A 26,295-nucleotide genomic window follows, 5' to 3' on the forward strand; every position below is an offset into this window, starting at 1 on the left:
CACATTGGTTACAACTTGCTGGCGACAAAATAACAAGTAACAAATACTTAGGTAAGTCCCATATGAATTATACTATGGGTTAAGGTTTGTAGGCTCTTTTCAATTTAAGTGATCAAATTTTTTGTTTGTTTGAAGTAAGTATTGATTCTTATTTATATGTTATATCATTATTTTCAATTTTTACATATTTTTTAACACGCACGCACAAGCTGGGTGTTTTTCAAAAATCAGCCTTTTCATTTTTCGAAATGAGAGGAAGGCTGCGTACATCTTACCCTCCTCAGACCATGCGCATATACCGGATATGTTTGGTCTAGTTTTTCTAGTAAATTGTAGAAAGATTGCCCATAATACCCGTTTTTTCACTATTGAAACACCAGAATACCCAATCTCGTTCCGCGTGCCCTTTATACCTACCACATGCGCCGTTGTACAGGGCGTATGTTTAACTAAATTAGCACCCAAAGGGCGTATGTTTAACTAAATTAGCACCCAATACAAACATTGTGCTGGTGCTTCTATTCAACCCAACAACCTACGACACAATTAAACTTTTCAAACAACATTTGATAATAGTGAGATCAGAAATGGGGAAAAGCTATGTGATTATGCATACGAAGAATACAACTTAGAAATTCAAATAGTTGTACTGAGAGAGAGACACTAGCAGGTCGGAGGCAGATGCGGGGAAGAGGAAGCAAAGTCGTGATATGAATTGAGATGATCACAATGTCTCGGGCGGCTTAGCTTCTTTTGTGGCGCATCAGTCTATTATTGTGACGTAACCTGTCAATGCGCCTTGGTCAGTATCAAGTGAACACGGAGGTAGACGAGGCGTACCTAGTTTTCCTGAAAAGATGGATAAAGACATGGCTAAGGCGTGTCATCTAGATGTTGCAGTACTACGGGCGTATCCGACTTTGCGCCTACTAAAAAGGCGTGACTAATGGGTAATTATGGCGGCAATTTGCCTACGTGGGTATTTTGGCTTCTAACGGATCAAAAGTGGGTAAAGAGGGCATTCACCCTAAATTGTATTATTTTTTATCAAAGGTAATATTTATTTTCAAACTCCCAAGTACACTATTCAAATTTCCAAAACTTATTATTTGGTTTCGTTTTCAAAATTCTAGATCCAATTTTGCTTATGAAAACATTTCATATAAATTTGATAAAACAAATATAATTTGAAAGTTGAAAAAAAAAAAATAACTCTATTAAAAAACATTTAATTGAAGTCTGTTTATTTTTCAAAAATAAAGTAATCATGGCTTCCAAAATAAATAATAAATAATATTTTACTATCTCCAGTTTGCATTATCAGAGAAAGCACTACAGATTACAGCTTACAAGAACATTATTAATTAAGTCCATTATATAAGGCAAAGTTGATCCCAGGTTGAACTAAAATGAAGGAAAAAAAATTAAACCCAATTTTGAAACTATTTTCACAATTTATTATGGACACAAAAACGATTTATATTAAAAAATGGGCACTATCTACACTTCTTGATTGTGGACACTAAGGTAATTTATGCCCAAAAATAGGCTAAGATTTTAAATGAGTTTCTAACACTCTCAAAAAGTAAATCACTGGTGCCATAGGTGACATAACTTTACCCCCATAATAAATACTGAGAATGTTGGGGTGGCAGGACCGAATCTATATTCTAACACTAAGATCAAGAATTTCAACTGCATTATGGCAGCAAAATGAAATAACTTAAGTCGGAAATCTTTTTCGGACTGATTAATAAAAGTGGATGTATTTGTGACAGTACAGGAAACAATTTAGCATAGCAATCAAGATCGCCATGCCTATAGTATCATTCTTTGTTCCGAGCTGCACGATCTTTTCTGTGCCCACCAAGAATGCGAGAAATTTGTAAACCTCTGCTGAATGCTTGGTTGAATAGCATCCGAGTTTGAAATTCAGAAACAAATGGAAACCACGCAAGGAAAGCAACTGGAGTGAAAAGAAGCAAGCCCATTGCAATTTCATAGCCTCGTGCAAGCGTCCGAACTGACCCCCAGAACCCAGCTCGATGGACAACAGGCTTGCATGCCTGCGCAATCTGAAAGAAGAGCAACAAATAATTAAAAATTGTTTATGAAATAATTCTAATATGAATTAAAATAGTTAAACATGTGATTCGCATCAGCAGCTTTTACATGACTTACAGAACATTACATTTATGATTCAAATAATGCAAAGTAGGAAGCCGTGTTGTCATGTGCGATTGCACATTGCAGGAGTGTGAACTCCCGAAAAAATTACAAATTAGGGTAGGGTCATCTTTTAAGTGCAGGCATTCAGTGAACATTTGAAAGTGAAATGAAATTTGCTTTGGATGAAACAAAAACTAAACAAAATAACATGAATCGGATATAATATTACTAACCAGTAGCAAACCCCAACCAGTTGGCATGAAGGCAAGAATGCAGACTATTATGTCCTGCACTGTCATATGGGGCAGTGCGATCAGAGTAACCAGAATGGAAATAAATGTCAGAAAGATTAATCCTTTGATCAGCCGAAACACAAGCTGAAAGTTTGCACTGAATTTTCTCCGTCCTACGGAAATAGTCTGGAAAAAAACATGGGTTACATGAGCTGATTTTTGTATATGCAAGGATAAATCACTTAATTTCCAATGTTAAATAAAAAAAATTAAACAAGACACCTTCAATGAATCAGAAAGGAATGAGAATTAAACCAATAACACAAAAATGAGGAATCCAGATGCAAAACACCTTTTGGCTTGTCATTTACCATTCCAAACAACCAAATAAGAAGATTTATGGAAATGAAAAAGTTTGAGACTTTGAGGTAGTTAATTCCAGAATAATGCATTTAATGATGTAACTTGTAAGTTCCTTTGACGGTCTTCGGCTTATTTACCACTTCAAAGTATACCATTCTAATAAAGTAAAAAAAAAAAAGACAGATATTTCAATATAAAAGTACAATGAGAATACAAATGTTCAAAAGATATTCTCACCTTCATCACAAACAACATTAGAACTATCACAAGCCACGATATGCCATACACCTGTTTTTGGACATGTTGTAAAAGTCAGATTAAATTCAAGAGAGAACCTAGCACAGGGACCTCAGAAAGAAGGATAAAGCATACCAGAATACTTTTCGTATGTTTTGTAATGTTTAAGTGATAAACAAGCCCATACTGGTAGATGAAAAATCGTAAAGCCAGCAATATTTCAGCAATAATTCCACGCTTCCCGGAATGATGAAGATGTTCTTGTTCCTCTTCCCACCACGATTCCCAACTTTTCTCAGGTGGCACACCAATACCACCTGTATTGCTTATCCACTTATTCCAATCAGTCCAATCATCAACAATCTTTTGCCACTCAAAACCGGAAGGATTGAAGAGGAAGGGAGCAAAGAGCCAGGTGCAGACCATAAACCATATTGATACAGTGATCAAGATATAGGCAAGTGCTCCTCTATAAGATTTACCAAAAATTTCATAAACAACAAGTAATATCATTAGCTCGAGTCCCTTCACAAAATGGCTCCGGGAGTACAGCCGATAGTTTTCAGCAAACTTTGCATGAAAAACCACAAACCCTCGACCAGTAGGTCTATATTTTGCACCTCCATGAAGTAATGTCCTTCCGTAATAGTGAGTCTTAGTTCCAAGTGAAAAGGTAAAAAATACAGGTGCCAACTGTAACTGCATGAGAACAAATTCACTTAATGCAGTACGGAAACCTCTTTCCAGACCAATTTCCATCATCATAGGCAGCGCCATCAAAAACCCGATTTGCACAAATGACTGAGAAGCAAGGGCCACTTGAAGAGGCTTGTTATCTCGAATAGCTGGTTGAGTACTAAGACCCTCTTCAAGTCCGCTGAGAACAAGATATAGGCGCCCATAGAGAAATACATAAACAGTAAGCACGGTAATCTGCCAGAAGAAACATAAAGCACAATAAATATTTAAAATACAACAAAGAAATGTGCATGAAAAATAGGTGCAAGTATAAAAACATACTAAGGTACTGAAGTAGAAACCAATGGTGGTGAAGTAACATGACAACATCCTGAAAAAATCAAAACGGTGCCCAAGCCTGTAAAGATCACGACTCAATGTCTGTTCTCCATTCCCGTTGGCTATTTTGGCTTCAAATAGTGAAATCTGATTGAGGCCCACATCCCTTCCTTTCCCAACTTGTATGTATTCATGATGTGTTACATTGCCTTCACGAAGTGTAGAATTAAACCCTGACATCGGTGTCATGTTCAAGAGTACCAGAGTAAGCAAAGGTAAGCACGAAAAGTACGTCATATACGGCTGAAAGCCTACAACATTAGACTAAAATTACCGGCAAAGATGTCCTCGCTTAAGTTTATGATCTTGGAAGCTTTGCTGACACCTCCTCTAGTAAGGTGAAATAGCCTATCAAAAACATCTGGATGGCCATAGTGAAACCGAACCCTGAATATTAAAACGAAGAAAGACACAAAAACATAAGTCGGTCAATGAAACTATGGCACAAGCAAAAAAAATGAACCATTGTGATGATGACTAATTGCCATTTTTTTTCTTTTTTATAAGCTCTTCTGCGATCATTTTTTCACCACTTGAACTATGCACACAGTAGTTATGGGGAATTCCATACATTATAACCTAGTTACTTCAAACAAAATCTTTTTAGAACGACAAGTTTGCGGCAGACAATAAAATAGTTAACAGGCACTAGTATTCTTAATGTAAATAGAATTTAAAAAGTATACACCACAGAGCAAAAAAAGAAACTCATTAAATATATGTCGAAATTAAAGTGATCAAGTGACATTCGGGACTTGTAGATAAATGAATGTATAAGTGATTCAACCTCGAATTAAAAAAGTCCAAGTTTCTCTCATACCCTTTGTTTTAATCACTGTGCGCTTCAGTTCCTATATCTAAATATACTGAAAACTTAATCCAGCTTAGAGAACTCAACAAAGGCTTGCATGCCCAGACATATAACTCAAGAATTACTATATAACCTTCAAACTAGAGATAATTACACACTGACTAATAATAACAATAAAGCTAATTTTTGAGCTGGTTATATTGTATTTACCGTCTTTTCTTGAACAAAAAGTGTTTAGAAATAGAAACATTACATTATGGATTTATCAACATGAGTAATTTAGCAAACATGTTGTGACGCATGGACATCTTGATAGCAGGAACACCTGTCACACATATTGTTCTAGTAGGAAAGTGACCTCTCTCAAAGTATCTGTCAATATGCTTTCGATCAGGGGCAATGTTGAAAAGTAACTATATTCATATTTGACAATATCAAAAAAGGTTCAGTCAAGAAAAAATTAAACTAAAATTGAGAATTTAATAGTCGACAAAAAGTCGGATAACCACTATTAGCTAATTTGGCTCAAAGTGAACTGAGCTGTTATCTACTATCAATATTATCCACACGAGCTGACTGGGATGATTTCAACTGAACCAAGTATAGGGTTTAAAAATAGAATATCAGTAAAACAATGGTCTTAATTACTGTGTGCTAATTTAACTACTTAAACACAAGGCATTAATACAGAGAACCATGAGAAAAGGATACTGATTTAAAAAAGGTAGGAGCTCAGTAAGTCCGGAGTAAAATTCCAAAAAGAGGTATGTTTCCTACTAAGGAAGTGGGCTGGGTAAACACACACACATATATGATTATATATAATTCTTGCTACATATACACAAACATATGAACTGCACCTAGTATTATATCATCGCCTCGATATCTATTTTTTTTTCTTATGTAATTTATGAAATACCAATTGGCACCATATAAAGAAGGCAACAGACAATTGCTTAATTGATAAGAGGAAAAGATATCATTAAATTAAAAGAAAGAATATAAGTTGATCCATTTAAAATAACAGGAGCAACGCTCTAAAAATCCTTAAGCAGGTGAAGAGAACACTTTCATTCGCAAACCAATGCATAATTGATAAGAATAAAAAGATATTTTTATAAAAAAGAATGTACAGAAATTGATCTTGTTTATTAACAGGAGCAGTGCTCTAAAAAGCCCTAAGTGGTCCTTAGCAGGTGAAGAGACCTTCTAGTGCTTAGGCGGATCATTATTATAGAGTATAACTTTATACATGCATATAATAGTTGTATCATTTCAGAAAATGATAATTTATGTATGTCTAAGAGTAATAAAGCAATAACAGTCTCAAATTTATAAAAATTGTTGATTCAGCATGCAGTCCACTTAACACTAGCAACGGTTGTCAAAGAAATGGAGAAGGAGAACAGATCTTACTTCAAAGGATTAGCTAGTAATCTCTGGCCAATGGTCACAAAACTTGTCTCCTGATTCGACATAAACCATGCAAGTGATGACACACTGCATGAATCACAAGCTGATTGTTGACCTTGTATTGGGGGGATTCTAAAATTATAACTAAAACAATAAATAAACTGTAAACAGCACAAATTAGAACACACCTTCCAGTAAATATATGCTCCCGAAGACCAAGAATTGTAGGATATCTTACACCGTCATGTTTCTTTAAAAATTCTTGAAGTAAATTCCTCATTTTGAAGGCTTCTTCCATGTAGTTGTCCTATTAGATGGAGATTGAGTAATATAATTGCTGGCAGAGATTTCCATGTGAATCAAGAATAATCACAAGACTATACCTGGTTCATATCTATAGTTTGTAAGCCTTCTCCACGTGTAAAGATAATAGCATGATTCTGATTTTCTGGCTTTCCTTCTCCCAAAATAGCAGGTCCTGGGAGCTTTATTCGATAAACAACCTGCAAACAAGATGCGGCAAACAGATGAAGATATTTTTGAACTGCAGAACTAGCATAGCCATTAGGAGAGAGTTTATACTTATCGACTTAAAATCATTTCATGCGCAATATATTCTCATATGACTTCAAACATCCTAGCAAGTAAAATCATAGTATGCCATGACAGACCTAAAAAAAAATATGGTCTATTCCAATATATCAAGGTTCATAAAGTTTACAAGAAAAAATTATAGTTATTCCATTACTCCAACAACATTCTCAATTTCCTTACATTTGCTACTTAATAGGGAACAGTTAGTGCAATATTAGAGGCCAAAAAAACAATACTTGGGCATGTTTGTTTAATCTTATAAGTGGCTTGCAAGCTCAAAATTGTAATGACAAACTAGTGACTGTATTAAATTTGAGCACAACATTAGGACTTCAATTAAAAGAAAACAGTTTTTTCGGAGAAATGATTTACCCCTAAAAAAACATAGGAACTATTCGTATTAGAACTGATCCTTGACAATCTGTTCTAGGGACCAGGCCCTTCGAATCAAAGCTTCTTTTAGGTATAAGTTGTAGAGGGGTAAAATTACAAGGGTGATTTCATACGTCTATCCTGCCAAAATATGTTGTGGAGGAATTCTAAAATGAGCTCTGTTTTAATTATTATACACAGCGGAGGGGTAAGTATCACAATGAACCATTGACAAGTTTTCCTCTAGCACATATAATAATGTAGCTAAGATTTCCGCCCTGATAAGTTTAAGACATAAAGATCCACATCCCATTCATTATTCATCTATATGAGAACATAATAGATTTTACCTGGTCCAAGTTTTGTCCTGGTTCAGTTGAATTAGACTTGGGCATAGCAGCCTTCACCAGAGCAGAGTAATACACTTTCTGGTTAACTTTTTTCGTTCTATCTTTGTTAGGCTCTTCAACCTCATCAATATAAGCAACACGGAGAGATGGGTACCTGCCAGTACCAAGTAAATAAAACTGGTTTAACTCTTATGAATCAGCACGGGAAGTATTCAGTGGATAATTGACACATACCCGGACATGAGCCTTAAAATATCTTGTGCACGAGGATCGCCAGATCGTTTGTGTATTCCATATTTCTGGCATGAAACCACATATGTAAATTTCATATCAGCTACTGCTTGACATTGTGTCCATAATGATCTCTCTCCTTTCACATGATCCTCACTCAATTCGACTGCCTTGTAGCCTTGCATTAGATCTGATCAATTGGCACCACCAAGAAAAATTAAATAAGTATCATTGACTACAGAAAACGATTGAGTTCCAAGGCTTAGATTAAAGATACCTTCGTCTTTTGCCATATCAAGGAATGCTTGGAGTTCCAAGGCTTTACGGTAGTACATCATACCTCTTACTGAGAGTTAAAAGAATAAACAAGTCAATATACAAGAAAAAATATGTCAGCCGATTATCAGAAGCAAGAGAAACGTTGCAACAAATATATAACAGACACATTTCATACCAGTTTTAGTCAGAGTCTGGCCCCTGTATGATGCCCAAAGTCGTAAATTTTCTTCCAATGCTTCGTCTAATCCTCTAACATCTTCCTCATTGTCCCACTTCATCCGCTCACGAAAATTGTTCCATTCATCTAAATATACATATATTAGTACAATACCCAGGCCGAAATTACAGGAACACAAAAAGAGAGCAAGAAATAGAGGCCTTTGGATGGAACCTGGAAAAATCTTCTGCAAGTAGAAGAGAATTGATACTCCATCTTCATTAGGAACTTCCAAATCATGCAAGGAAAAGAGGACCTCCTCCGTATAATAAGGAGTCAAAACACTAGAAATAAAAGATGAGTTATGTTTGCTATTAATGGCGACAAGATATTGACTTGCAACAAAAAAATAATGCTGTTAATTAATATATAAGTGCACACTCACGCTCAAATATAACATACTACTGAGCCAGAATAAAGGCATAAAGCTACAGTATATAACATATGTTTCGATCATGCGATAAAGTTCAACAATGGAAAACTCACGAGAAAGAAAGCATGTTGCGGACTTTGGGTGCTGAAGGCATGTCCATAAACAATGAATTGGAAAAGAAAGATATCCGTCTTCTAGCTTCCAAGTTTGATGGTACATCCATCGCGGATTCGGTCACGGTTAGTAATAAAAAGAGCCTTTTGATCTGTAGAAGGAAACAAACAGCACCTAAGTAATTGGAACAGATAAAATCTAACAAAAGCTCCCACTTGTATTATAGCTCACCTTTTCTTTCCAGGCTTCTGATTCCGGAGTTGGAAATCTAATTGCTCCAGCAGATGCAAATAACTGATACTGTTGATCAAGCGGGGTCATGCCCTCATGGCCTGAACCACCATGAATTGAATCTACAACACTGTAGTTGAAAACATTAGAATAATGACACAGAACAAATAAATTACAAGTTCAGTATTGAGCATGCACACTAACCTGGATATATGATCTTCCATTATGTCTCTTGTCACCACCTCTAACATGTCCTGGAAAAGAATGACAACTTGATCCCTATCCTCCTTCTTGTTCTCTAGCTGCAGGTACCAAACTAATTATGTTTCTGATCCTCGCCAATTCCCCTCTCAATAACAACTGATATTACTTGTATATGTATTATTGGACTTGAGAACTTACTAGGTATTTAATGAGCTTTACGAAGTGATCATAGAGACTAGGAAGAGCACTCATTTTATACTCAATTAAAAGATCACCTGCTTCAACGTGCTTGTCAACTTCGCAAAATATATATTCAATAACCCTGGAACGAGTACATGAACAAATTGCTAAGAGAGGAGAAGGCGAGGAGCGTCAAAGAAGATATTGTGAGGTATAAACAAAAATACATACTCTTTTTCACGATCACCGCCAACCAAAAACATAAGGACGTTACGAAATGAGGCATAGCACTCACGGACAGCGCAAGACATATAATCGTCAGACTCAATTCGCTTCTTCAGCTCACGATCTTTTCCGTTACTATCCTTGGCCATATCCAAAGCTATAGGGATCTGGTTCACGTGTGTACAAGGAATATGAGCCAAAAAAGTTTTAACAAAACAAAGAAAAAATATTACTGTTTCTAAAACTTTAAATTAACTGCTAAAACATTTGTTGGATAATATGATTCAATTAAGGCCTCCTAACACCTTGTATTTGGTTGGTGTGTTTGGTTGGGGTGAATGAAATGGGAGGGAATGGAATGGACTTGAACATAGCATTAGGGTTTTGGGAGTCGAGGTTACTTAACATGGTATTATAGCAAAAGTTTACAGAGGGATTTCAGCAGGTTCGAGCACTTCCACCCCAATTGTTTAAATTTATATGTCTTGGTCTATTTATGGGCCATTCGTACGAGTGAGGGACATTGTTGAATGTTATATGATTCAATTAAGGCCTCCTATCTTATTGTAATTTTTTTCCTTCGATAGATAGTACAATGGACAAATTAAACAAGATTCAAAGCAACAATCACGGATAAGTTATAAGTTATAGCAGGGCAAGAAATAAAATCCTTTCCCTTACAGAACTGGACAGATTAGAACCAAATCGTGATGTGAAAACAACACTAAAGAAAGCACCAGAGATTAATTCTGTGAAAACTACTCTTGTTTCTTTCCATGTATTGTTATTACAGCTGTTATTATTCTGATAATACTAATATGATTTGTAATTTTGGACTGTGAATGGTGTTCCAGTTATGTTCAGTTGCAAACATGCCATTATGTCAGTTCATGTTTCAGCACCACATTGTTAGGCAGCTTGTGCTTCTGGTACACAAGGGATAAATTAAAAGTTGTCAATCAAATGTCAATTTTTTATGCCAAACAACTTAATTATAATTTAGGGGAACTATAACTCTATTATTTACCGTTAACATGGTCCCTAGAATTAGAATTTTGAAATCAAAATTAGGACCTGTTTCAACTTTGAGTTCATTTTGAGGGTTCTAAATATAATTTTTTGTCCTGAGGGTTCCATTTTGAAGATCCTATTGGGGTAACACATTATTCTCACGGCTATTGGTATTGCTTAAGAAATTTAAAAAAATATAAATATATTTCTGATAAAGAAAATCGGTGCATGCTCTAGTCGAGTAAAGATTAAACAAATGCGGTCACTTCAGATTCCATTGACACCTTAGCTCAAAATTTTCATCTTATCACGGAGAGAAAGTAAATACCCTTCCTTTTATTCTAATCTTTCATAACCCAATTGGGCATGTGTTTATTTTAACAGTTTCTAACTTCTGTTCTGCTACCCATTCTCGAAGACATTTATTAAATGATGGAAAGAAAAACAAAGTACTGGACAAGAGAAGACCTTGCTAGCTAGCAAAAATGGAGGCCATTGTATGAGGTCCAAGTCACGATCAGCCCAATATGGTACAAGCAAAAGGTCCATTTCCCTGATAAAGAAATAAGCTAAGGTATTATGACAGACAATAAAAAAAATTAGGACCTTAATCCAAAAGCATAACTGGATTTGGAACCACAATATACATAAGAACTTCTCTACAAAGATTTCTGGTTAAATTTCCCACATGCATTACCTGTTACTTATGAGGTCTTCCTCTCTAAAGCTAGTAATTATTGTGTTCCATAACTGTGCGAACCTTGCAGCTTCCTTTTCTTTATTAGACGGAATCTGGATTTGGCACACATATATTACTTCAACAAGATTGAATTACGTTTGTAAAAAAATACAAGAAATAATTAAAAAGAAAAATAAAGATTAAATCAATGAAAAAGTAGACAGATTGTAAAAGAAAACAAATAATAAAAAGAAAATCGAACCGCGTCAAATTTGCGTGTTAAAGTGGCTTTCAGTCCCTTCTTTTTGGCTGCCTCGCCTTTTTCTCCTGGTATCAAACAACCATTGAATGCACCAGGCAAAGATTGAAACCGAGATCGCAGCATTCCTAAAGTCCGAATCTGGAGACCAGACGTATGTAAGAAGTCAACAGCAGAATGAACAGGATAATATCGCCCTTCTGACTGGAGCACTGAGCTATAGTGCCATCAGATTGTGCACAAAGTGTATAACCACCAATATATCAATCTAGTGTTTGACTAGAGTATATCATATGTAAATGTTGATGACCATCCAGAAGTGTTCTAGTGTCTAAATACTGACTTTCTAGTTTTGTAAATAATGAGAGAGGCGGGATCATATCTAAGAACGTAAGGGTTTATTCTTTTTTGTAAATGGCATAGATTTATCTTTATTAAGCCTGCTTGCTGCTAAAGAGTTCAAGATTAAAAAAATGCAACCATTAAAAATTCTAATGCCACTATAGAGTGCATCTCCAAAACTGGCAGTAAAAAGTAATCAGATACCATCGGCATATAACAATAACAAGTGTTTGATAAATTTAGGAAGACAAAATACATTGGTTAGGGAGATCCGACCTTTTTAAATTTTCTACTTGAAAAACCTAAACATTTATCAAGGATTTATTATAGATGCGCAACATGAACTTTCATAGATTGCATGTACCATCGTTCCAGTTTCATGATTAGCATAGAGACATCACAGTTTTCTCATCAAGAAGCAAGTTATAACTAAAAAGAACCCCAACAAACCTCTCCTAGACGTCGGAATGCACCATAGATACCTCCGAACAATGTAGAAAATATGGCATACCATATCTGAGTATCCATAAAATAGACCTGTAAAACAACTCGTGTGTGAAAGATTACACTTCAAATAGACCAAATGGAATGAATAATTACGGGAAAAGGTTAATAAATACATCTGCAGATGATTGTTTAAACATACAAGAATAATTGGAGCCCATAGTGCTATTACAACACCAATATTGCTCTTTGCTGCAAGTATGAACACGCATTAATATATATAACCAATAAAATGAAAATCATTTAGAATCAAATATATTAAATTACAAAAAAAAGTGTCCCTTAAAGTGTGCAAAATAGGGATGCTTGTTACCGCGAGGAAAAAATTCATGCCACTGATATGTTGATATGTGGACGTTCATGATAGCTTTTGTTGGACCAACAAGAGGCTTTATCTGTAGTAAGTAATTCAGAATATTAACACATGAAATATCATTGGGTTGACTGACGCTAATCTAATTTCTAAGAACGGAAAGAATCAGGTTATTTTTCTCAAGAAAACTGCAATGAGCATCAACCAAATTGCATAGTACCCCCCCCCCCACAAGCTCCCTCACCCTCAATCCCACCAAAACAACATAAAAAAGTACATACCAACATTCACGCGTTCATGTCAATACATCTAAAAAATTTAGCATACCAAAATGCAATGGTCAGTCAAAACTTGGTGAAAATCTATGCTAAAACTTGCATTACTTCCACTTTAGAGAGTGTGATTCTCTAGTTCTACAAACATCAAAACCTGCTTACTGAAATAATACAACAGATCTACACACAGAAACAATGTCCAATTGTAACATCCATTCGTTACAAATTCACATGATGCCAGATTTGTATAAAGTCTTGGACAAGAAATGCACCTCTAGGTAATAACTAAATGCCAACTTTGTCACTATAAGAAGCACCCAAAACATTGTGTACCTGAGAATTTGTTCAGCAATTGTGAGATTCGAGCAATCTGACTTTATGCCAAAAGTACAGTGGAGAAAATGTCATAAAAAGGGGAAACTTACTTGAAAAGAGAAAATGCGCTTTCGTGCATGCCCCTTCCAACATAAAGTCGAGGCTGCAAATTCACCACAGATACTGAGTTTTACCAGTGTTCTAAAAAGCAGGAATCGGAATTGTTCGGTGGAGGGACCTTTCAGTGATTAATCGGATAATCGGTGATTAATCGGATTGATTAATCGGAGCATTAATCATAAAAAATTTATTTAATAAATAATAACAAATAATTCTATTTAAATGTCATCAACCTTTTATAAGATTTACAAAAATAAAACCACATATCATTAATTTAGTATTGATATTTTAATAGTAAGATTTATAAAAAAAACTCCTATCACGAGTCCATAATTGAGATTTAAATAATTTATACTAATTAATTCCCACTGACTACTCACTAATATTACTTGATAATTAGAAATTATTACGTACAAATACAAATCTTAAGATTTTAAATTACTACCTACTTGATATTTAAGTGATAATTATTGAATAAATTTATAATACCTCAAAATTATGAATCTATCGAGCAAGCAAAGCAAGTTGAGTATTGAGATTTGAAAATAATTCATTAGGGATTTGTATAGAGGATTTAGGAATATAAGAATATTTCTGTGTGTAAAAGAGTCAATATGTTAATATATTATTTTTAATATAAATTTATTAAATGTTAAATGTTAATGATTATTTTTAAAAAACTTTATTTTTTTTTTTAAAAAAAAAAATTATTAATTTCAAACTTTGACCGATTCGGCCGATTTTTGACCCGATTCGACCGACTTTTGACCGATTTTTCAAAAAACCGTACTTTGACCCGATTAACGATTAATCGAGACGGGACCCGTCCGAACTCCGATTAATCGGCCGATTAATCGGTTAATCGGCCGATTTTTAGAACACTGAGTTTTACAATCATGACATTGTAATTTTGAAATAAACTAAATGTAAGATCTATCAGAGCACTGGAAGAGATCAAAAGAAGAACATTTCGCACCTGTGACCACCACATCATCAGCATTACAATCCTGTAGTTTGACCTTTCAAGGTATCGACGAATAATGGGAAAAAGAAATAGTATTCCAGCAAGCATATTTGGTGACAGGTAGATAACAACGGCCAAAATAAACATTGTAGGTGAGTTAGAGCCATTTCCAAACCAATTTTTAATGGTTTGAGCTAGCCCAGGAGGATTTTCCCATGTATAAGCATAGGTAACAGGTAGAATGATCACCCATGCAGCAGCAGACAGAACCTTTAATATAAATCTAAGCTTGACATGAAATGACATACTTTGCCTTGCTTTCCAATTTAGGACCACATCAAGCATAGCTGCCAATTCAAAGAATTCATTTTAATTTTAGAGAACTGGTCAAGTTTGACAATATAGTGCACGGACATTAAATTGTGCAACAAGTTACACTACTTGCACTAAAAGCATAAACATAAAATTAAAAAGAAAAAAACATATCTTGAAGGGGGGGGGGGACAAATGAAACTGTAGCTTCAGAATATTTTGTCAAGCAGAAGGCAGAGTTCAAAGGAGGAGAGTAAAATAAGGGTGCTAAATCCTGTTACTTATTACAAAGATATGTAGAGGAAAGGACAATCCTTAACATAGATATCTACTTGCATGTATCAATTATCAAGGAACACGGAGTAACTGATTTACTCAATTAGCATTACCATTTAAAATTTTTAAAAAAAATTGTCGCTTTGATATGACATGTAAATGGGGGGGGGGGGGAATCACTGTGTCACATTCAGCAATCATAGACGTTGTTATAATCCTGTCAAATATGTATTATATAGTATCTACAACGAGCGAGAGGATGGTTCAAGTGGAAAAAAATCTTGTACCAGAAGGATGTCAAAATGAGATGCCGATGAGCAATTGAGCATAAACCCAAATATAAAAATAAGAGTAAACCCGGATCACAAAAATTGTTCAATTAATAGGTCACAAAAATTGTATACTTTTATACTATACAATCAAGCAATTACACAGCTCAATGTCAAATTAAAGTAGCATATAGCCCTCATTCTATTAAAAATTAGACAAACAAGAAGAAAAGCAATTATGAAGGAAAAAAATTTGTTATAAATGCCACATGTCAGAGTACAAGTGCAATATAATGTAGAGTATTTAGGATGCAAAAAAATGGAAAAGGAATTATTTCACAATCCAATACAATTACATATATAGGCCAAAAAAAATAAAAATTAAGTTACCTTGCCCAAGCTTTAGTATTGCAGCAGTTATAAAGACACTTAGTACTTTCTTGAAGACATTAGCACTGAAGATTAAGCTTGGTGATCCAGAACCATTCCAGGCAACAATTATCATAGCCTTGACAGACATAGAATCATGACATGTTAATACACACACACACACACACACACATATACATATACATACAGAACAGCAACGGCTAATACAAACCAATTTTAAGAGAAGACTACCTGCAGGCATAGTATGAAGAAACCCCACATCCTATCAAAACTTCTGAAAACATGCCAGTACGATCTTATTTCAACAAAATTAACTTTTCCAACCCATCGATCTCTATTAGCTGGCTTGCTATCCTGAATATTTGAATTGATTAACATTTCATTAGCAATGCCTGATGTCCCAAAGATTGCAACAAACATGCTTACAACTGAAGATATTCATGTGAATACTTAAATTAAACTGTGGATCAAAAATAGAAATTTCAAAGGTGAGTCAAGATTTTAACTTGCAGTCAGGAATATCATCTAATTTTTTATTTGAATCCCAAGATGTTTTTGGTTCTATTTACCGTAAATATAAAAATAACTACTACGAAACTCACCTGGACGCCTGGCCCCGCACATTATACTTAAAAAACACTGTAAATGCTTACCAAACTTTTGTCAAAATGTGATTTTTCTACAGGCAGCGAACAAAAGAAATCAGCATCAGCACGCATCGGCCAGCCCAAACGGAAGCAGTCCACAGACCTTATGAAAATCAGTCAAAAATTAGTGACAGAATAACATATATAAAGGACTACGAGCTGAACAGTAAAACAGATCTTGTACCAAAAGTACTCATTTAAATCATCGTAGTTCCTCCACTGAGAATGCTTAGATTTCCCTCTTTTGCTCCTATCAGCTTCCTGCATAGCTTGCGTCAAGGAGCAATAACACAGATGACTAAAAAGAAAACAAAATCAGACACGAATTAACTATAGGCAATACCTTCGCGATCACTTCATAGATGGGAGTGACAACTTTTCTCAAGAACGCTTCTTCTTCACCTCCATAAGCTGGCTTAACATTCTCCCCCGTCATTGGACTAACATTGCCAGCTAACATACCATATAGCTCGAATGCCATCTGATACAGATTTTCGCCATAACAACTCAGCATCAAACATTAAATTAACCAATTCCCAAGGGACAAAATTGTGTTGAAAACCTGTCAAATTATTTAAATACACTCCAACACCACCAGTATTATAATTGACAAATGTTAAAATGCAGATCCAAAAAAGTGTTAAATGCAAATTGTAACTAAGTGTTTAGTTAATAATGTGATCTTAAGTCTCTACATGCACCTAGTCAAGTTAATTAGAGACCATGGATGACAGACCAGAGTAATAGTAAGTTGGACACCGGATTAGTCTACCATAAGTCAATAACTCGACAAGTCAAACATTTTGTACTTAAATTACAATTTAGTAATAGCTATCTACATAATAGTTACTCAAACCAAGATATGTAGCCATATTGGGCATAATGAATTCAATGTATTATCTCCTCTAGGAACTTTAACACAACGAATGTTCGTGAATATATTTATCTAAAAATTTATTTAGAACTAGTATCTGAAGCTACATAAAGCCCAGTTTAGGTATATAGTTTTTGTTTTCCTTTAAGAATTAAGACTTACAAGTTAATTGGGACTACGGAACTATTCCTTACCCAGTATCCTACCTATATCCTTTGTCCTGAATATGTTACCTCTCCTCGTGTCTCTAGTAAAACTTCCTTTACTTAATCAACGAAAATGCCACTAGATGATATGCGGTCTACAATAAGCCAAATCCCTCGGGTATGTCAAGCAAGCTGTATGACCTATGTTATATGCTTCAAATGTGTACAATGCCCATGCAAAAACATAAGTAAATAAAGGGTGTACGATAAATGTCTGCACTTTCTTTAACATATGCCTCTAGAATTATATTGCTGAACAAATTTATTACAAAATAATATCAAATTAACTAATCAATATTAAGTGTAGGGGCAAGTTTTTTCTTATTCTTTGTTTTGATAAATAGGAGTCAAGTGGACTCCATCAGACCACTTGTCATGACAGTAGAAACCTAAAGAAGTTAAAAAGATGTGAATATGGAACAGCTTCATGTACTGTTTAGATGATTATTTGACCAAGTGTTGCATAAAAACTCAATTGAATATTTAGCAACAAAAAAAAGCTCAATTGAAAATTAAACATTTAAAGAATTTACTATATTATACCAATCCTGTTTAAGATTCTTACTCATGTAAACAAAGGCATCTGAATCAGCTAAGAAATATTTGAATAGATGCTGTTATTCACAACAGGCAAGTGCAACTATAAATTTATAAACTGTAAAGAGTCATACATGATGATATATATAGCACAGGCACTCTGGCATGAATCTTAAGTTGGCAGCTTCCCCCCATATCAACAGATAAAGACCCATGTATAGTAATTTCCTTTGTTGGACTTCCTGCTGTATAGTTGGTAACCTAGAGTTTTGAAATATTCAGACAAATAGAGAACTGATATGGAAATTTAAAAACAAAAAAAAAAAACAGTCATTAAGGTTAATCTTAAATCCTAAACTACCAAAGCTAAAATTTAAGCTACATATGTTTCAGGTGCCATTACAAACTTGTCAGAATACCATTACAAATTCAGTCTTGCTCTGACCATGGTACCTACCAGTATGACACTTCTGTGGGACTAGAAATGCAAGACAACCCTGTGCTGACTTTGTGGAGTCTACTACCACAGTTCATGTAATGAATAGCAAAAAGAGAAATGACTGTGGAACATGTGTGATGATAAATAATATTTATCTTTACATATAAACATTTTATGATAATATTCTTACCACAAACTACTTTTGCGATCCAGAAACTTGCACCACTTTTTGTAGTTTTTGAACAACTTCTTCATCACTTCATTTAGTGCTCGTTCATCCAGCTACACAAGAAACATTGAAGGTGAACAAGAATGGAAGCAATGATTCTTAAAAAATTGCATGTACTCGGACATTGTACTAAAATGTTTTGCGACTGTCATAACCTTCTGTTTCAGAAAATATCTATATTAACTACGAGACAATATGATTTGATACACTGGAGAGCAAATCCCTGCCTCACTCAATGAACATGTAGAGGCTCCGGAGGATGAAAATGGAATATGAACGAAAAATAGCTTTGGTCAGCTCTGGGAAAAATATGCAAGTTATCACGTATTAAAAAAACAGAATGTCACGGGTTATTTTATTCCCAATTTTTTCTTTTTTATACATTTTCCCAACGTCTATATCTGTACGTAGATTATAAGTTTGTTTTGACTTTTACTTTCTTTTGGACTGAAGAATCCAAAATATCTATATTAACTACGAGACAATATGATTTGATACACTGGAGAACAAATCCCTGCCTCACTCAATGAACATGTAGAGGCTCCGAAGGATGAAAATGGAATTTGAACGAAAAATAGCTTTGGTCAGCTCTGGAAAAAATATGCAAGTTATCACGTATTAAAAAAACAGAATGTCACAGGTTATTTTTTTCCCAATTTTTTCTTTTTTATACATTTTCCCAACGTCTATATCTGTACGTAGATTATAAGTTTGTTTTGACTTTTACTTTCTTTTGGACTGAAGAATCCAAAAATGCAGCGGCACCACCAGTTTCTCTACCATCTCCGTAGCAGCTACACCACAAAATACAGCTGACGAATAGTAAAGAAATTTCTTACGGCCGTCAAAATCCACTTGCCGAAAAGATTATTATTAAAGGGGATGTTGGGATGTTGTACAAACTTGTTTTTTTATCAGTCACTGGTAGGGTCAGAAAAATTGGCACTTGATGATAAGCAGGCCTGTCCTACTAATGATGTTCATCTGATAACAACATCATAGCTAGTTTCACGCAAAGAGATAAGGTACATTAGTTGTCATCTTCAAATGAAGTTGCTTAAAAGTTTGACTCCCTGTCACAGAAAGGGATACCCCCTACCACTATATAATGTTACAGACAACATTCTGAACATCAAAGTTGAAGCAAGCTTTACTGACTTTAGTTGAATTAATATTTTTTCAGAAAATGAGTTTAATTAATAATTAAGAATCTTGTTGATCAGAGGGCAATAAGCCCTCAATATAGAGCACAAAGGTTTAGCTCATCGAACAAAATGAACAATAAAGCAAACCTTGGGTTGTTGATCGGGCTTAGGAAATTGTCGGATGTGAACATTAGCGAGCAATAAAATAAGGTGCTCCCTTTGATTTGCAACGCTATCCTTCTGCAAATTGATTATTTGATCAGGTGGCAATGTCACAATGCAAAAAGAATACCTCAGGCTCAAAAGAACTTTGTTTTCATGTTACAACTTTTGGATACGATCATATGATACTATTTACCTGAAACCCAAACATGGCTTGAAGCCAATCGAGTAAATCTTCATCTTTTTTCTTTTTATAGTCCCTGGGCCATGGTAGACCCCTGGTATTACGAAGAGCATAAACAGCAGCTTGAATCTGCATATTAAGTTTCAACATACACAAGTTTAGTGAATTAGATTATTAAAAGTTAAAACACAAGACAAGAGCCAAGCCAAACCAGAACTTATAAACAAACCTCTGGATATCTCATAATAGCTTGATTGGCACTATCTGGGTCAAGTGGAAGTATATTGTAAGGCACATAAATCTCTGTTTTTTCAGCTACTTTATCATGTGCCTCCAAAATCTGTGGAATCCATCACTATATTAGTAAGTAATAAATGGAGTCCTATTCCAGTTAGGTGAGTTATGGTAACATTTTTTATTATTACACGAAAGACCGACTAAAAAAGTAAAGGCGGCGTGGAAGGAGGGGGAAACTGGGAGGGATTATTTATAATTCTAGTAAATAAAACCATTGAAAATAATCAAAATGTATCTCCTATTGTGAACCTCGCGATCAACTTCAACAGATTGTGTCTGGTTTACAGCTTTCAAAACTTCAAAGAGTACATTGGCAGTCTGATATGCTTTTGTAAGCTGAGCCCTACACAGTAACTTAGGTGTCAACCAGATTTGCAGCTAGAGAAGGTTGATGCTCAAACTCCAGTTGTCTTTGAAAACTCACCTATCAGCTTTATCAGCAGCATTTTGCAATGCTTGGATATACTTTTTGTAGTAATGCTGATAAAAGCTCTGCATTTCACGTGCATCACTTTTTTTAACTCTCCCCATTAGAGTAGGATCATTCTCCTGGAGAAAATATCAAATAACAGAATTACACTAAAACATAATGTATCAACCTTTTAAATGATGATAAAAAATACGAAAAATGAAAAATATTCCAACTCACAAGTGTTACTTGTTTGCCTATGTACAAGATGGAAAAGTATACATTAGGAACAATTATTTAGCATAATTAATCCAACCACAACAGACCTAGGTGTTGGCCTTTTTTAGCACAATATGTACCTAATTTGACCAAAGCACATAATAAGAAGTTGCCAATTTTGGTACACTCTTAACGCAGATAAAAAAATGCAGTACAACTACAGTTAATAGAATGCATTGTTTAGATGCTTTACAAACTATTTTATTTGCAATATCAATTGAAGGAACCCATGAAGTTTTTAGGTAAAAAGGTATAACGCATAAGTAAATTGTGTGAAAAGCAGTAGAGCATGCGCTAATTGCATCTACTCATAAAATTATAAAAATCTCTTTTACCATCTACACCCTACCTCTCTGACAGCCATATCCAATCAATAATTCTTTTCCTTTCTCTTACACACAACTTCGAGTTGTATCCTGTATGTAAAGGTTCTGATAAATTGGTGTCTCGGGCATGTATATTCATGTGTAAATTCAGGTGAACTTTTTAACGTACTGTTTTAGGAACTGATTTTTTGATTTTGCACTATTTTGATCATAAATATTCAGGAATATTAATATCTCTACTGATCATAATTTGGTATGGACATGGAAAATATTTCTAATATATATTAAAGTGGATACCAATACTATAAATATTGCAAACTGTTGCTACCGAACTAAGGTGTCTCTGATGAAAATATCATATTTAACAAGTGCTATGAAAGGGCATGGAAGTTACTCTTTCAAGACGTTGAAGAAGGGCTGTTTTAAATTGGCGAACACCACGTCCACTTGAAGTGGGATCCAATCTGTGAGCTTTTTCAAAAGCATAAAACCGACCTGAGCATGAAGCTTCAATAAATTAGGAAACATAAAATAATAATTCTGAAGGACAAACAAGCAAAGTTGAATTCCAGAACAAAAATAACATGTCATGTCAAAATAGCATATCTTTGAATTAGAATTTTAAAGAACACATTAAACATAGAGTAAACATTATAGTATTCTGATGCATTTAATCAGATTCTTCTATAACTAAAGAAGTTTCACGCTAGACTTGGCATGAAAACTTGTAGGTGGTACCAGCATTGATTCACAGCAGCACACAACTTAAACCAAGAGTACAGCACCGCCATATTGAAGTTCATTGTATCCTTTGACATCATAAAACACGCTAAAAACACACAGCACTCTAAATGTGAGTCCGTCTCCTATTGAATTATGTTTTGTTATCAGAGTTTTTCGATAAATTTGATTTCTGCAACCCTGTATAGCAAAGCACAAGGAGATATATAGTCCTAAGAAGAGAGTGCCCGCCTTATGATTCTAGCAGAAACATTGTGCATTCAGTAAATAAATTCAAATGGCTAAGCAAGGTTAACAAAGACCAAACATTAGAACAGATTGTCTACCCCTCCTTACTGTAAAACTCAGGGAAATATCCAAGATTAATTGGGACTGAGAAAAACACACATGATAATTAAGATAGAGACGTCATAATGGCAGAAAAAGACACCAAAAATGTGCCAAAATGCCTCTAACCCATTTTCATGAGATGTCCATCGCCTAGTCATAATGCTAATTTACAGTGTCCATTTAACCTAGTATTCATCAAGGCAACATTTTCTTACACCAACCTCTGCAAACTCCAATTGTCAAAATTAAATATTTTCTCACTCCAAGCTACAATTAGATGTTCTCTGTAATTTTATTAAATCACCAGTCTCTGACGGGTCTTCTGAGCACTAAACATAACATCACAAACTATTGCATGAACAACCATAAATGCTAACAAAATTTATAAAATTTCTAAAAAAAAAAATTTGAATTTTCTGTGGAGTATACAAAATATATTTGTAACTGGAATAAAGATTTAAAACCAAATGCAACAACCATTACAAGGGAGGCCTGCCTGATGTTCATCTTTTGTTGGTATGACATAAGAAAGTAATTTATTGAGACATGGCCATTTGAATTACAAGAACTAGAAACAAGACAACTGACGAATAAGCTTCCCATTTTTACATTATAACCAACCCAAACAACACACAAGGGAATGATGTACATAGACCTTTTTCTCATTGTCCCGAAACTTAGTTGCAAGCATTTATTTCCTTATAATAGGGAGCACCGGAGCACGACATTAAAGTCTCATGATTTATTCCACACAAACCAGTCGTTAAATTCCGATAAACAAAAAATGATTCATGATAATTCTATTGCTGGCCAAGTCATTTCATAGATCAGAGTTCCTTATGTATTGAAGTAATCCTATAACTTTTAAGAAGTCAAAAGTAAGAATTAAGAACTATCTATTTAGCAAAAAAAAAAAAAAAAAAAAAAAGAATTAAGAACTATCCACCTTATAATATCTGAACATGTTATTACGTGCCTAAAACTATCAGAGGACTATCAATATCTTTCAAAGGAAAGATATTTTATCTTTGGACTCCTGGACCTTTTTCTGAATTTTTTCTCTCAAAGTACGGTAACTTTGGTAACACCTCATTTTTCAAGTTCAGCAAATACAAAAACCTGTCATATCTCTCAAGCCCCCTCTACTACATTATGTCAATATATAAAAGTTATGCTCGGCATAGCAAGTAAAAGTAACAAGGTTGAAGAGTAATGTCGAATGTTTCATCTTTAACAGTGATAGTGCTCAGACACCTTTATACCAATTCCTTAAAAGAAGTGAATCTTGCTAATAAATTTTATACATACAAATATAAGCATGCATCTAGTTAAGACATTCTTCATGATTACAGAAACTTGCAGACGTGTGTTATGTTACACATTATACAGCAAGGGAAGTGAAAAAATAGTCAAGGAGGTCTGAACACCGCCAGATTTAACTAGTGCATCTAAAATTAAGGTCCATGTCATACGCCAAAGAAAGCCTAGGAATTTTACATTAATTTAACCTTGGCCTGCTGAGTCTTCTCTTATGGGAATGGAAATGTGATTCTAATACATTTTTGCAATGAAATTTCATTCCCATTCCTCCTAAGTAGATTGAATTTTGCACGATCCACACGTCACCTAAACCCACCCGTCACTCTTATTCATTCAAACAGCACAGGCAACAGTTTACTTGTATGCCCTGGATATAAAGGAAATACCAAACTAGAGTACAAAGCTACAAATGAAACTAGTAATGACTTCCTGTCAAGAGCAAGGAAAATAAGTTGCAAAAACACAAAACCATTTCATAAATCTACCTCATCAGTTGCAACAATAAAAGAATAAGTAGCAAACATTTGGGAATAAAGTCGAAACATGGAAGGATACTCCACTACTCTATTATTGTGAAATAGAAAACTGCCAAGTTTTGACTTGACAATTTTATTTAAATTCCCTCCCCCAAATGTAAAGGGAGTCATCAAATACCCCAGCAGATTTTATACAATCATCAAAAATACGCAAGCATATATACCCAACTGTGTAATAATGACCAAAAGACTTACAAAGATAAGCAACTCTTGGATTGCTGGGTTCAACCTCATTGGCCACACGAAGAATGGGAGCAATCTCAACCAGAGACGAGGGCACCACTTCACTGTCAAATATCGACTCCCCCAAATTCCCTGCGGTTTGAGTACGCACTAACCGCCTCTGCGGCGGACGATCAGAGCCTTCACCTCTAGATGACATTTTCACAACTCACAAAAATCCCTACACAAACAAAAGCTCAACTATATCATCAAAATTACAACAAAAAAAACTCGGAAAGTGCACTCTATTCCCACTAACATAGGAATCTTGAAAACACGAAAAAAAATACAGGTCAAGAAAACCCCTATGCAGAAGCAATCACTCAAAAACACAATCAAAATCACAACACAACAAAGACAAATAGAGCAAATCCGTACAAGCTAATATAGAACCCTAACTATACACACATATGAAACAAATACATACACAAAACTCGAGAAAAGGCCTATACACAAATAATCACTCAACTATACACCAAAAATCAAATGAATACATACTTGAGTACATATATACTCACACATACATATAAACAAAAATTAAAAAAAAAAATACAATGAGGAAGGAAAGAAGCAGCAATTGACTGCAAAAGAAGCATAAATTTGTAATATAACATCTAAAAGACTGAATTAGGATTCCAATTAAAAGTACATAGATACATACATTAGTGTATCTGTGAATGTAAGTTTAGCTTCTCATTACCTCATGCAGCAGCACAGCAGGAAATTGAAACCCTAGGGGGGAGAGAGAGAGAGAGAGAGAGAGAGAGAGAGAGAGAGAGAGAGAGAGAGAGAGGTGGTTGTGGTGAAAGGTGGTGGTGGTGGTAGGAAGTACTGCAACTTTAAGCTAAGTTGGGCTATAATTACAGAAACTATCTGTATATTTATTTAAACTACTGTTATGCCATTGTGGGGGGTCCCATCTCCAGTTTTTTTAATTTTCAAATAGTGTGTATGCTGCTGCTGTTACCTAGTTTATATCTCCTTTTTACCGTTACTCCAGTCTCTGCTGTTTCCTTATCTATCAGTAATTTTTGGGTATTTAACATATCTGCTGTATAATTTGCTTTTGTTAATTTGAATATATCGTACAAACAAAGAATTTTTAAAAATGTAACCAACTCCCTTCTACCCGTTTTTCTGGTTTATGATATTTTTATAAATTAAATTTATGTACTTTTAAATTTATTATTATTAATTATTATTTTACGTTAATTAATTTATAAGCATTTATAAATAAATAAATACAGAAACAGTAATACTGATCAAGGGCATTTTCGTAAACTACGAAATGAAATTCAAAATACTCATCTGTTGGTACACCAAAACCTGAGAACACAGACATGTTTCAGCTACCTTACACTTTACCAATTATACCCTCGATAGTACAGCCTAATTGAATTCTCTATTTCTTGATAAATAAGATTCCATTGAATGTGATGGTATCATGGTCATTTCACCAGATGGCGCGGTATTCGAGGCTTCTGGTTACTGAGCCAATGCGACAACTCAGCAAAGGATGTCGATTCTCGGAACTCCATACAAAATATATGTATGTATAGTTATTTGATGCTACATATATACTTTATGCAATTTTTGTGTGGGGAAGTTTTGTTTGTTTCTGTCGAAGTATATCTTTTCTTAAAAGTTTAATTTATAGCAAGTGGGTCCTAGTTTAGACACGAGTTTACCGCACATGATCATGTTCTTGCT

The 26,295-nt window shown here is 34.7% G+C and overlaps 1 protein-coding gene across 1 annotated transcript; it reads right to left on the reverse strand.

The window, feature by feature from the left end:
• Positions 1-1,476: 1,476 nt before the first annotated feature.
• LOC141683806 (callose synthase 3-like) lies at positions 1,477-25,444 on the reverse strand. Its single transcript, XM_074488571.1, has 43 exons — positions 25,286-25,444; positions 24,559-24,766; positions 21,831-21,931; positions 20,847-20,971; positions 20,672-20,765; positions 20,355-20,465; positions 20,138-20,254; positions 19,927-20,019; positions 18,596-18,687; positions 18,101-18,227; positions 16,693-16,830; positions 16,534-16,610; positions 16,356-16,452; positions 15,934-16,056; positions 15,703-15,820; positions 14,468-14,802; positions 13,482-13,534; positions 13,329-13,389; positions 12,782-12,863; positions 12,611-12,660; positions 12,415-12,501; positions 11,626-11,763; positions 11,382-11,476; positions 11,153-11,237; positions 9,680-9,840; positions 9,467-9,590; positions 9,269-9,366; positions 9,065-9,194; positions 8,833-8,984; positions 8,521-8,630; positions 8,305-8,433; positions 8,128-8,196; positions 7,854-8,040; positions 7,620-7,773; positions 6,687-6,806; positions 6,492-6,610; positions 6,307-6,390; positions 4,354-4,466; positions 4,023-4,252; positions 3,138-3,935; positions 3,003-3,053; positions 2,403-2,588; positions 1,477-2,075 (listed from the first exon to the last, which is right to left on the reverse strand). The coding sequence occupies exons 2-43, from the start codon at positions 24,743-24,745 to the stop codon at positions 1,827-1,829; spliced, it is 5,850 nt and encodes a 1,949-aa protein (XP_074344672.1). The 5' UTR covers positions 24,746-24,766; positions 25,286-25,444; the 3' UTR covers positions 1,477-1,826.
• Between the last annotated feature and the right edge of the window lie 851 nt (positions 25,445-26,295).

The sequence above is a fragment of the Apium graveolens genome, chromosome 9 (genome assembly GCF_009905375.1).
Source record: "Apium graveolens cultivar Ventura chromosome 9, ASM990537v1, whole genome shotgun sequence".
NCBI classification, from domain to species: Eukaryota; Viridiplantae; Streptophyta; class Magnoliopsida; order Apiales; family Apiaceae; genus Apium; species Apium graveolens.